We start from the raw sequence: 13979 nt of genomic DNA, 5'->3' as shown, positions 1-13979 counted from the left end.
CCTAGGAAGGCAGTTTAAGGTCAGAAGGAGGCAGAGAGAAGAACTCAGGGCGTATGACTCCAGGCCCAGGAATAACACCACAAAACCTTCACAGTTGGGTTCAAAGAAGGAAATGCTGCTGAAAGAAAGTCCTAAAGCAACCGTCAAAAACCTGGGCTGGGGCTTCCCTGGTGGCGCAGTGGTTAAGAGTCCGCCTGCCAATGCAGGGGACATGGGTTCGAGCCCTGGTCTGGGAAGATCCCACATGCCGCGGAGCGGCTAGGCCCGTGAGCCACAACTGCTGAGCCTGCGCGTCTGGAGCCTGTGCTCCGCAACGGGAGAGGCCGCGACAGTGAGAGGCCCGCGCACTGCGATGAAGAGTGGCCCCTGCTTGCCGCAACAGGAGAAAGCCCTCGCACAGAAACGAAGACCCACCACAGCCTAAATAAATAAATAAAATAAAATAAAATAAAATAAAATAAAAAAAGAATCTGCCATTTCTAAAAAAAAAAAAAAAAAAAACCTGGGCTCTCGTGTGACGGGGCACATTTAAGGTGGCAAAGGCACCAGAGAAAGAGCTGGGTGAAGCGCCCCCACCTGGGTGAAATAGGTCCTGGAGGCGTTGGAGCCCAGGAGCCTGCTCTCAATGTGCTGCTGCACCCGCTCCAGGATGCTGTCCTCGTGCAGGAAGTGAACTTCGTGCTTCGTGGGGTGCACATTGACATCCACATTCTGGGGGCTGATTTCTAAACTGGCAGGAAAAAAAGAGCAGAGTTACCTCACATGGTGAAGAATGGGGGCGGGCAGTTCACTCACGGCGCGTTATGTGGTGGGTGGAAGACTTGAGGCCAAATGACACAGCGGTTAAGACTTCAAGGTCAAGTCTGAGTGACCTGGGTTCAAATGCTGACTCTGCTACTTGAGAGCTGAGTGGCTGTGGGTAAGTTACAGCATCTTTCTATGCCTCGGTTTCCTCACTTGTGAACTGGACATAATACATGGTGGGGATTAAACTCGTGTAAAGCACTTCGCACGTACCCGGCATGTTTATCATACGTCAGCTGTTATTATCACCTCTCCAGAACTAGTGGAATTTCTCATTACATAACCCAGGGCCAAGGCACTTAACTTCTCTGGACTGGCTCTCCCGTCTGTAATCATGAACCTGTCCCTATTTACTGCTCAGTATTACATGGAGATCAAAACAGTGTATGTGAGAGAACTTTCTAACATTAAAATGTAGTACAAAAGTCAGTTTAGAGGCTGTGCCAGCTATCAACTTATTGCCTCAGGCCAAATTCACCATTCACTGCTGGCTCTGATAATGGAGCGTTGCAGTGTGGATCTTCGTAGGTAGAGGGCACTGGACAGACCCTGGAGAAGGAAGGGTTTCTCTGCCAGGTTCGGGCAGGTTCTTCCTGGTGCAGGGGCAAGACCTTATTCACCTTTGTTTCACTAACACACTGCCTGGCACAAGGGAGCCTCTCAGTGGGATTCTGCAGGAGTGAATAAATATAGGAAAACTGTGCCCTTTACCTGTGAAAAGGGACAGAACAACCTGTGCCAGTGGGGTATGGGATTCACTCTGACCAGGCTAATTAGCAAGTCCATCTCTTTCAAAGAGGACCCCTGGACAGAATTACTCTTCCTTGTGAGTCTTGGGTAAGGAGTTCAGAGCTGCATTACCTGAGGTACAGGAACGGGTGTGTGTTTTTGGGCAAATATGCTGCATACACCGTTTCTATGGCTTTTCTTAAGGAAGCTGACTCTACCAGACGATCTAGAAAATAAAAGTAATTAGCTCAAATCTGTCCCAAGGGGTGAGGTGACAGGTGCACACCTATACTATGCCATGACATCAGCTCAGGAAGAACGCCTCTGGAGTGACATCCACATCAGCCCCCTTGACCATTACGACTCCTCAGCATCTCACTGTGGGCTTGGGGCTCTCCTCTCACCCGAGTAGCAGGAACACGACACGGCAGTCAATTCTGCCTCCCCACTCCCTTCCCCCTGCTGGTCCAGGTGGACCACGTGCCCTTGCTCAGAATCTCATTCTGCAAATACATCATGGGGACCTACCACACATGCCACAAGCTGGGAGACAAACTCTGGTAAATAAACCTAATTCCAACTCCCAGCGGTAAGGACCACAGGGAAGGGAGCGGCTACCTTTGCTCAGGGACCTCCAACAGTGGGCGAGCCAAATGGAGTACTTAAGGTTAAGAGTGCGTTTTCCAGGCATTTCAGGTGGTAGAAATACCTGAAAGCACACTGAAGGTAATTTAGGAAATGAGGCAGGCTTGAGGGGGTGGAAAACAATAAAAGCTGGGAGAGATGAAACTAAAATCAGGGCTTCCCTGGTGGCGCAGTGGTTAAGAATCCACCTACCAATGCAGGGGACACGTGTTCAAGCCCTGGGCTGGGAATGATCCCACATGCCATGGGGCAACTAAGCCCGTGCTTCAAAACTACTGAGCCTGCGCTCTAGAGCCTGTGTGCCACAAATACTGAGCCCACGTGCCACAACTACTGAAGTCCATGTGCCTAGAGCCCATGCTCCGCAAGAGAAGCCACCACAATGAGAAGCCCGTGTGCCGCAACTAGAGAAAGCCCGTATGCAACAACAAAGGCCCAATGCAGCCAAAAATAAAATAAATTTTTTTAAAAAAGGAGATTTCAAAAAAAAAAAAGACTAAAATCAGAGGAAGATCTTCATACAACACAGCTCTCTTTTCTCCTCAGACCGATGACCTGCTGATGACCTGCTGTCCTGCGTTGGTGGAGCCAAGGATATGCCACATCTTTTTATTTCCAATGAGAAGACTGGCTGTGATCTCAACAATGAGGAGACTATTGTTCTGAGGGCTCACTACATCACCCACAGCTGCCTCAATAATGCTGCTGTACTGTGTAATCTGACAAAAGGACAGCTGGAGCCCCTCAGCTGAGATTTCTGAACTTGAGATATGCCTAAGGAGTGTTCTTTGTCCCTGCCACCTGAGTGAGCCTGCCCAGTGTGTAGATAAGTGAATGACACACATAAGAGTCTGACCTAACCTCTAAAAAGTCTACAAATAACAAATGCTGGAGAGGGTGTGGCGAAAAGGGAACCCTCCTACACTGTTGGTGAGAATGTAAATTGATACAGCCACTATGGAGAACAGTATGGAGGTTCCTTAAAAAAACTAAAAATAGAATTACCATATGATCCAACAATCCCACTCCTGGGCATATATCCGGAAAAGAAGAAAACTCTAATTCAAAAAGGTATATGCACCCCAACATTCACAGCAGCACTATTTATAATAGCAAAGACGTGGAAGCAACCTAAATGTCCATCAACAGATGAGTGAATTAAGAAAATGTGGTTTAAGGACTTCCCTGGTGGTCCAGTGGCTAAGACTCTGCACTCCCAATGCAGGGGGCCCAGGTTCAATCCCTGGTCAGGGAACTAGACCCCACATGCTGCAACTAAGACCCGGCACAGCCAAATAAATAAATATCTTTTAAAAAAAAAGAAAATGTGGTGTATATATGTATATACACAATATTAATCATAAAATAGAATGAAATACTGCCATTTGCAGCAACACAGATGGACCTAGAGATTACCATACTAAGTGAAGTCAGAGAAAGACAAATATTATATGACATGACTTACACGTGGAATCTAAAAAATAATACAAATGAACTTATTTACAAAACAGAAAGACTCACAGACAGAAAACAAACTTACGGTTACCAATGGGGAAAGTGGGGAGAAGAATAGGAGCATGGGATTAACCAATACACACCACTATATATAAAACAAACAACAAGGATTTACTGTATAGCACGGGGAACTATATTCAGTTATCTTGTAATAACCTATAACGAAAAAGAATCTGAAAATATATATATAGACGTGTAACTGATTCACTTTGCTGTATACCTAAAACTAATACAATACTGTAAACCAACTATACTACTTTTTTTTTGGCCGCTACGCGCAGCTTGCGGGATCTTAGTTCCCCAACCAAGGATTGAACCCAGGCCATGGCAGTGAAAGCGCTGAGTCCTAACCACTAGACCGCCAGGGAACTCCCAATCAACTATACTTCAATTAAAAAAAACAAACACTGTCTGCACATGAGATACCCCCTCCCTGTATCCTGCTGTGCAATTTCCAATGTTGGGCCTTGATATAAGGAGAGAACAAAGATCTGCCCAGGGCCTGCTGGTAAAGGCTCTGAGACCAGCAGATGAGCAGGCTGAACTGGCTCACAGGGGCCTGGGATGCCGTCTCCTGGGCACCCTCTCAGAGGCAAGAACCAGACTCCCCAACTGTCAGCCAACAATGAGCACATGTGAGGGCTGAGCAGACTAAGGGCAGAAATTAAACCACATTTCGGCATGAGGTTTCCCTGGGTGTAATCAAACCTGTCCATGAGGAATTTTTCCATGGCCCCCTAAAGTTCCCTGTGGATAGATTTCCCCATGTGGCTCTTTCTCACTTACGATTGATGAAGAGTAAGAAGATGCACTTCTTCACCGAGTAGTTTGCATTGGATATGTAGCCATTCATTTTGAAGGCGAGGGTTTTATCCTCACACCCAACTTCTATCAATTCTCTGATTGGAAAAGAGAAATTTTGAGGCTTTGGAAAAAAAATGGAAAATTCAAACTTTCTAAAGAATCAGAGTTGGAAAAACCAGGGCTCCTTCCCATAAACTGACTGCCAAATGTGGACCCATGTGACTTGGTTCATTGAGATCCCCGGGGCCCACCCATCCATCCGTCTGTCCATCCATCCACCCACCTACCCACCTAGCTAGTGTTTTCAAGCACTTACAATATGTTATATGCCAAGCGTCACCGTCACTGCTAGGACACAGCAAGTCCAGGCTCTGAGACCTTATTTTGCTGGAACTTTTATGTATCTTAGTAACTAAGTCCCAAAGACGAGATTCCAAAGAACTCATCCTTGCTGAATCCCTTACTCTGCTGATGGGCACCACGATGGGGCTCCTATGTGGTGCTCCCCAGAGTGTGTTTATGGGGAGGGGAGGCCAATAGGTGAAAGGAGGTTCTCCCACAAGGCACACTCATGTCTGCCTGAGGGCCTCGCAAGTGCTGGTCCCTCTGCCTGGAAAGCTCCCACTGCTAGCTAATTAATTCCTCCTTATCCCCCGTAACTCGGGGACCACTTCCTCAAACAGCTTTCTATGACAATCCCTCTCCCCAACCACAGGAGATCCCCCCACCTTACACTTTTCCTTTGAGGCATACAGCACAGTCACTAATGAATGGAATAATTATTTCCTGTGTCTTTCCAACTAGAATATGAGTCCTCTGAGGGCAAGAATCCTTTCTGCTTTAGTCCCTACTGAATATCTCTACCACACAGCACAGCACCCAGCAAGGAGCACTTGCTCACTGAGCACTTGCTGGATGGATGGCGGATGCTTTGCAGGCAGTGCTGTGTGCTCCCAATCTGAGTAGAGGGCACAGCTGGCCTTTCTTCCACCGCACGGTGAACCAGCAAACCCTCTCTTCCCCAAAAAAGAGGCTGGTGTTCTGGAAACATATTTTGGGAACTGCTGCTCTCTTACAGTCCCTAGGAATTTCATAACTAATTCTGAGTCTTAAAATTTGGTCAATGAGCTCTTAAAAGTTTCACTGTACAACAGAGCTCTCTTTTTGCTCTGGGAGCACAGTTGAAAAAAACAATTCCTTAATACTTAATTAGTAAGAAAAGGGTAATTAAAAGCAAATTGACTATTCCCTAGCTAGGAACGTAGTTTTATTCCAAGAGTGAGTAATTTGTCCTTCAAAGTAGAAAACTGAGTTCTAGGACTATTGCTCCTGCTTTTAAGATTATTGGAAAAAGTGAAGTCAGGGGCTGTCTAGTTCATCTGTGTACCCCTAGCATCTGGTGCACACCTGGCATATAGAAGGCTCTTAGTATCTTTCCCCTCAGATTATGACACAGGTACTTTGGGCTTTGCAAAGTCCTGAGATTTAGCTATGGATCTGTGATGGAAACAGTGGTTTTCACCCACAGAAGGGAGTACCGTGAAAAATCTATAATAATACAAGCAATTTTCCCGCTTAGGCTTTCCTTGACAATGAAGATTTGGTGACACAAAACTGCTTGCCACCAGACAGGCAAGTGTTTAAGGGCAGAAACATTTTATTTGTCTTTATATCCTTAACTTCTGACACAAAGACTGGAATATGGGAGGCAATTAATAAACGCTGAATGATAATAAATGCAATCCTAAAGTGATGATAATGAAAATACAAGGACGAGAGGGAGCACTGGAAGATGACAGAATTCTCCTGTACTGGAGATATTGTGAAGACAGAGACCTACAGAGAACACACTGATTCATAGCCAGAGCATCTAGATGACATGCACCCAAGAAGGGCTGATTCCATGAAATAATCTGAAACATGACAATAAGCCTGAAGTATGAAAACAAGCCTGCATATTTGGTTAAAGCAAACTCTTAAGGCAGGTGTTAACAGATTCCAAAATAATGTGACGGAACGCAGAAGATTTTTAAAAATATAAATTATCAACATACCGGCTAACAGCATTTCCAAAAATGGAGCGAATGTTGTCCACGGTTGTGGCATTAGGCAGTGTCCTGACGTCGGCTACCGTCTCACCTTGCTGATAAACAGAACAGAAGATCCAACTTACTGTCTCACAGGGCTGACTAAAACACCGTAACCTCGTCTTCACGGGCAACTATAAAAAAATACTTTCTTCTTTTACAGTACATAACCATCCCCTATAAATCAAGAACTTACTTTTTTAACCGAGAAACTAATGCCCGAATTGTGTACTGAATACCTGGCAGAGAAAAAAAACAAAACAGTAAAAAAGAGTGGCCAAATGCAGAGTACATGCCCCCTTTCAGTTAAACAAACTGGTGGAGTTAAGTAATCTAAACAAAGATATATACAAACAAAAATATCTTTAAATGTCATATTTTACCCACAGGAAAATAAGCCAACAGAGACGACATGAAGATATCAATGCTAAATGTGGCAGAATTGAATAAAAAACAAAAAACTTTGCTTCTATACGTTGCTGACTAGACTCAAGGATATTTCAATACAATCTCCTCCTTGCCTACAGTTTTATTTTCACAAACTCAAAAGATCTGGGTTGCCTCAAAGACATCTTGAGAATGTAGCCTGAACACCCCCTGCACTCTGTTGTTCTGTCTCAGAGTCCCCAACACACCCCCTCCCCACCCGCTTCTTCTCCCCCCAAGGTCCTGTCCTAGTATCTCCCAGCCTTTTCTCGGTTGGCTATCATTTACTACTCCTCCCTCCATGGGCCCCAGGACCTGGAGGATTGTGTCTAGCCAAACGCACTTATTCAGTAACAATTAGTTCACTTATCACACCTAGAACAAAAACAGCCAACCAGAACTCCTCTGTTTCCAGGAGCTAATTAATATTGTGATACTGATTCATACGATTCCAGGGGAAAAAAAGCAAAAAAACTTGATGTGTCTGTTCCACTTTAATAGAGGTAAATGTTTTACTGATTTTAATTTTTGTAGCAATACTGAGAAATAGTTAACACACCTCTGTTACAATTCAAGGACACGCAGGCTCAGAGAGCCATGCTGGGGCCACTGTACTAGCAGGTTAAGTCAATCCTGGACATAATGTTTTCACCTGCCCTGAGTCCCTTCTCACTCTGTTAACAGCCCCTAGTCTTCCTTTGGGACACTACCTCTTCCCCATTCCACTTGATATATCCTTAGACTGCCAGTCAAGAAATCTTCTCCCCACAAATGTGGGCACACGATGGGGGGGACCCAGGCTATACCAATAAGATGCACTCTCCCGGGAGACAGGCTCTTGAGCAGAGTCAGGAAAGGAATGAAAACAATTGGAGCAGAGCCACTATATTAAATCCCTGAAGCCACCCTGCTTCTTGTTCTCCCCAAGAAGCAGCCGTCCACATACTTCTTTCCACTTGCTGAGTCACTCCTCGCCTTTCAATAAACGTCTTTTGGGCTCAAGTTAGTACACTCAGTTTGTTTTGCCTGCCACCAAAGGACCCTCACTGATACAGAGACCAACTCCTGCTCTCTCCTGGGGACATGAAAGACAACCCAGAAGTGGTGACTAAACCTTGACCAGAAACAATCTGTAGGCTAGTACTGCTGCTTACCGTCTAGCTCAGCAACTGTTCTCAGCGGAACACATTCCTTTGGTGAGAGAGTGATTCAGAGACCCCCGCCCAGATTTTGGACTGTACCTGCCGACAACTTCCAGAATTTTCCCATACTCTTCACTTGGATTTTTTAAAGCTTTCCTCCTCGTGGATATGTTGTAAAAAAGGTCCTCTACCTGGATAGAAGATTGATTTTTCTTGTAAACTCACAGAAATAGATGGAAATAAAGCTGGGTCTTAAGGCAGAGAATCCAACTACATTTACCACCAGCACAGTTCTAAGCATCAGGGGAGGGGGCAAGAGATGGGGCAGCCTTAACAAAAGAAAGAAGGGATTTTTCACCTGCCTCCCGCTTCACTCACTGATTTCTCAGATAGGTACTGGGGGTTACCTCCATGTCAGGCTCTTTGCCTTGTGCTGGGAATAAGACAAATGAAGCACAGTACTGCCCAGAATAGCACAAGATTTAGTGGGGCAAACATAAACTTATAAACAATTACAATACCACATGGCATTCAAACCTATTTTGCAAACTAAGAATAATTATCAGATATTTTAGGGGTTCTTGGAAATTACACTGTGGTCCCAGGTACAGGAATCCCCCTTAACGTGCACTGCAAAGTACACGTTCATTTAAGCCCCCAACCCCCCTCCACCTGCCTCATCAACCCCAGGGCTTGGAACCTTTGAGGAGATGTGCTCTGGCTGGGGCTGAGGGTGGTGAGGTGGGATGTGTAACATGACAGTGGGGTGCTTTATGGGATCTCGGAACGGGAAGAGACCAAATGTGGCACCACAGAAATACGGCAGTGTAACAGACTTTCTCCTAATTAATGATACAATCTGTTACTCAGAGCCCTTTGAGTGAGTGGCAGATATTCGTTACATCCTTCCTTGATAGATGAGTAAAGTGAGGTTAAGAGACATTAAACGACTTGCCTCTGGACACACAACCACTGAGTGGCAAGGCTAAGACTCTGACTCCTCAACTTAAGCCAAGCTTAAGGTTCTTTCAATGCTAGCTACCCTGCCACAGATTTCTGTGGTCTCAACAGAAGAAACTCCCAGCCTCTTAAAAAAAAAAAGGAGGCGGTGGGCAGGCTGCCATGCCACGAAAGTCAATAGTCATTTCTCTTTCTTACAGGGTGGTATCTTGGGGCTCCTATTAACTAATAAATATTCATTTTTTTTAATCCTTTGAGAACTCAGAGACAATTTTGTTTTTTATTTCAATATTTATACAGAGCTCTTTTTCAAAAACTTCCCCTCCCGTGTACCATTCTTACCGTGATCTGGGTCCCTTGATTGCCTGCACATGGTTTAGGTGGAGCTTTCAGCTTTCCATCTGAGTAATATGCTCTATCAGAAAATATAGGAGATTACTGAGAGCTAACAAAAAAAGAACAGATACTTATCCGAAGAGTAAAAAAGTAAATTACAGCAACAACAGATTAAAATATAGCCATGTTATAAATTGTCTTAGTTACCGGTTTCCTCTATTTTTCTCCTTCCATAACCATTCTAATTGGATACCAAAGGAGGGGGGAAAAATCCATTTTTTGTTTTTTTGGCAAACATTGCTTTTTAGTTCCTGAGTTCTGGGCTACAAACAATAGTTTTGCCATTGCCTAAGATGACTGTAAAATTTTTTTCAATCATTCTGCAATCATTTATTGAGGGGCTACCATGTATCAGGCCTATAAACGCCCTGTAATAAAGGCAGGCCTTGGGAGGTTCTTGATTTAGTGAGGGGATAGACTTTTCCCTTAAGTGTAGAACAAGGTGCTAAGTGATCCAGAGTAGGAAAACATTTAGCCTGGGGTGGGGGTGGGGGGAAGTGTCACAGAAGAGATGACAATTCACCTGGGCTCTGAAGCAGTACAATCTCAGGTGGAGAGAACAGGGAAGACCATCCAGGAGGGGAAAAACATAAACAAAAGCAAAGAAGCTTTAGAGTATGCAGCAGCTGAGGATGTGTGGAGGGGAGAGGCTGAGAAGATGGGCTGAGTGCATTGGGAGGGTGCTAGTTGCTACGACAATGACTCGATTTCATCCTGCCACAGAAGGAGAGCTACTAGAGGTCCCAAGCAGGGGCATAACACCCCAGAGGCAAAGAAATGGAACCTGTGTCCCAGACTATTTCAGAAGACGTTCACTCACAAGCGGCTCCCCAGTTTGTGAGAAGGGATTCTAATCATATCAGCTCAGCTAGGTCCTGGGGCTGTTACAATTTGCATCGAGTAAACCCGCTCTAGCACAAGTGCTGCAGACTCTGAAATGCTCCATCTTCCATTACTGCACACACTCATCTGTTAAAGAGGGCTGAGAAACAGGCAGAACTGCCCTTTGTTGAAGCTATTTTCTATATAAACTAACAATCTGTATGATAAAAAAAAAAATTCTGTTTTTTGGCGTGAATTAGACACTCAATACCCATCTTCCACTAGGGAATGGCCAGTGCTTATGAAAACAAAGGTGTGATTTTGATTCCCTGAATCCCCTTTTTGTTCTGTTCCAAGGTCATTCAACAGCCTCTGAAAACTGTGCCAACATAAGAGACAGCCAGTGGCCACCTGTGGGAAGGTGTGGGGGGGGGGGGCTCAGAGCAGCTAAGGAACCAGGATCCTTCAGCACCCCAGCCACGGCCCCATAACCAGGCCAAAGTGACATCCTGCCGAAGCCTAAGGGGCAGAATGACATCACAGCTCCCACGGACTCAGAATTCCTCTGTGTAACAGACACCTTGCTAGGCACTTGTAATCTGTTACATCGTACCTTTCACGAGTCCATAAAGTAAGATTATTACCTATGATGATCCCTGTGGATTACCAACTAATCCAAAGGCAGGAAAGAAAAGTTACCCAAGATCTAGATCAAAAAAGATAACGTTGGTGTTCAGATAGGATTACTTTGAGATGCAGGCAAAAAGCACATTTCAGGATGAATTTATACAAATAGCAGAGGACAGCACTATACCTGTATGCACACTTCCCATCAGCTGTTTTCGTTGTAATGCTGACATGAGCCACATGGCTTATGCTGGCCAAAGCCTAAGGAAAAAAAGGAAATGGAATGAAAGAACAACCCACTGCTGGGTCACCCCGTCTCATCATTAACGGAGAAGTTATCTCAATTGCCTCTTCTGTTTTGTATTAACAAATGGCAACAATGAGCACTCTGCTCACTTGCTTTGATGACGTTTTAAAAAAAAAAAAGGAAGCTATTGAGTTGAATCTGTAGCATAATTACTAGAACAAGGGAAAAAATATATATATATATATAAGTCCAAAAGGAAACACACCCAAGCATTTTTTTTGGCCACACCGCACAGCTAGTAGAATCTTAGTTCCCCAACCAGGGATTGAACCTGGGCCCTCAGCAGTGAGAGCACCGAGTCCTAACCACTGGACCACCAGGGAATTCCCCACCCCCAAGCATTAACGTTAACCTTAATAGCAACTGTGTTCAGGTGTAGAGTTATAGGTGTATTTAATAGTCTCAATGATTCGTCTTCTAACAAGTTTAAAGCCTGCCTTCAGAAATGGATAATGGAAACACTGCAAATAGATAGTGCTGTATACTATTATTCAAAACTGTTTTCTGTAAGCAATTTTATGTTTAGAAATATAAATTTAGGGACTTCCCTGGTGGCATGGTGGTTAAGAATCCACCTGCCAGGGCTTCCCTGGTGGCGCAGTGGTTGGGAGTCTGCCTGCTAGTGCGGGGGATGCGGGTTCCGGCCCTGGTCTGGGAGGATCCCGCGTGCCGCGGAGCGTCTTGGCCCGTGGGCCGCAGCTGCTGGGCCTGCGCGTCTGGGGCCTGTGCTCCGCGGCGGGGGGGCCGCGGTGGTGAGGGGCCCGCGTGCCGCGGTGGGGGGTGGCCCCTGCTTGCCGTGGCTGGAGAGGGCCCTCGCGCAGAGTGTGAGGACCCAACACAGCCAAAAATAAATAGATAAATGAATAAAATTTTAAAAAGTAATAATAATACAAAGTTCTGATTTAAAAAAAAAAAGAATCCACCTGCCAGTGCAGGGGACATGGTTTCGAGCCCTGGTCTGGCAGGATCACACATGCCGCCGAGCAACTAAACCCGTGCGCCACAACTACTGAGCCCTCGTACCACAACTACTGAAGCCCACGCGCCTGGACCCCGTGCTCCGCAACAAGAGAAGCCCCCGCAACGGGAAGCCCAAGCACCGCAACGAAGAGCAGCCTCCACTTGCCGCAACCAGAGAAAGCCTGCGCGCAGCAACGAGGACCCAACACAGCCAAAAATAAATAAATAAAGTTAAAAAAAAAAAAGAAATATAAATTTAAAATTATGCAGGGACTTCCCTGGTGGTCCAGTGGTTAAGACTCCGTGCTCCCAGTGCAGGGGGCCCGGGTTCAACCCCTGGTCAGGGAACTAGATTCCACATGCCGCAACTAAGATCCCACACGGGGCAACGAAGATCCCGCATGCCGCAACTAATACCCAGCCCAGCCAAATAAATAAATAAATATTTTTTTAATTATGCAATTAAGACTAAACAAATAAAAAGAAAAAAAAAAAAAGACCATTTTTTTCCCCTTAAAATCAGGATTGGTTTGCTAGCCCTTTGGAATCTGTATCTCCTTTCCCGAGGACACCATAGCATAAAAAAATGCAACCCAGGCACTGTGATGGGGTCTGTGTGACAGCATTTCAGGAGACAATGAATACAGCTGTGCCAGACTCAGTGCATTAACAAGGACCATGGCTCAGGCTCAGAGATTACCAGGTCCTAGCTGGATTTCCCTGGTATATGTAATTGAGCTAATTTTCATCATTAAAAATGTAAATGATTTTGCGACCTGTGGTAAGGAAGGACATTAAATACATCCAAAACTACAATGCTACCCAACACCAGGAAAAGAAAGGGCCACTGGCAGATGGTCCTGCTGCTTCAGGGGCCTTTGTACCGGCACCGGAGCAAGAGGACAGGAACATAGACTCTGGAGTCAAACTGCCAGGGCTCAATTCCCCACTCTGCCACTTCCTAGCTGTGTGCCCTGGCCATGTTTCTTAAACTCTGTCAGTTTCCTCGTATGTAAAACATGGTAGTAATAATAATAATAGAACCTACTCTACGGAGTTGTTAAGAGTGAAAGGGTTAATACACACAAAAGGCTGAGAACCATGGATGGCACACAGCAATCCCTCAATAAATCTTCCCTATTTAATTACAACCCCAAAGATACCCTACAGCTGGGCTAAGGCTCCAGGAGGCCATGCACTTAGGAACTGACTCAGGAAGTTGCAAAGCCAGAATGAAACTGCTTTGCTAGGGCTGACCTGCGGCCTACTTAAAAGTCTGGGGGGGAACTTCCCTGGTGGCGCAGTGGTTAACAATCCGCCTACCAATGCAGGGGACACGGGTTCGATCCCTGGTCCGGGAGGATCCCACGTGCCACAGAGCAACTAAGCCTGCGTGCCACAACTGCTGAGCCCGCGTGCCACAGCTGCTAAGGCCCGCGTGCCTGGAGCCTGTGCTTTGCAACAGGAGAGGCCACTGCAGTGAGAAGCCTGCGCACCGCAATGAAGAGTAGCCCCCACTCGCCGCAACTAGAGAAAGCCCGTGCGCAGCAACAAAGACCCAATGCAGCCAAAAATAAATAAATAAACAAATAAATAAATTTATATAAAAAAAAAAAGTCAGGGGGGCCTCAGGGTACACAGTCTGATGTTGCCCCTACCTGGAACAACCTGGGGCTCACTGTGAGCCAGAGGGTGCTTGAGACTACCCGGATTTGATCTAAATTGCAGTGACTGGGTCACAGCTGCCTTTTAATT

General features: G+C 45.6%; 1 protein-coding gene and 2 non-coding genes across 3 annotated transcripts in view; 1 reads left to right on the top strand and 2 right to left on the bottom strand.

Annotated features, from left to right (window-relative positions):
* Positions 1-13979, bottom strand: part of MLH1 (mutL homolog 1) — a 50252-nt gene that overhangs the window by 29835 nt on the left and 6438 nt on the right. The window contains exons 4-11 of the mRNA XM_028168862.2: positions 11145-11218; positions 9455-9527; positions 8252-8343; positions 6781-6823; positions 6552-6640; positions 4480-4592; positions 1666-1759; positions 577-730 (exon numbers count right to left, since the gene is read on the bottom strand). Coding sequence (XP_028024663.2) covers positions 577-730; positions 1666-1759; positions 4480-4592; positions 6552-6640; positions 6781-6823; positions 8252-8343; positions 9455-9527; positions 11145-11218 — 732 coding nt within the window. The remainder of the gene's footprint in view (positions 1-576; positions 731-1665; positions 1760-4479; positions 4593-6551; positions 6641-6780; positions 6824-8251; positions 8344-9454; positions 9528-11144; positions 11219-13979) is intronic.
* On the top strand, positions 3361-3433 carry TRNAG-CCC (transfer RNA glycine (anticodon CCC)). Its single transcript has one exon. It is a non-coding gene; the product is annotated as a tRNA-Gly (tRNA).
* Positions 11515-11587, bottom strand: TRNAE-CUC (transfer RNA glutamic acid (anticodon CUC)). Its single transcript has one exon. It is a non-coding gene; the product is annotated as a tRNA-Glu (tRNA).

Source organism: Balaenoptera acutorostrata, chromosome 10 (assembly GCF_949987535.1).
Source record: "Balaenoptera acutorostrata chromosome 10, mBalAcu1.1, whole genome shotgun sequence".
NCBI classification, from domain to species: domain Eukaryota; kingdom Metazoa; phylum Chordata; class Mammalia; order Artiodactyla; family Balaenopteridae; genus Balaenoptera; species Balaenoptera acutorostrata.
Note: the sequence above shows the minus strand (reverse complement) of the source record. Positions and strands in the feature narration are given on the sequence as shown.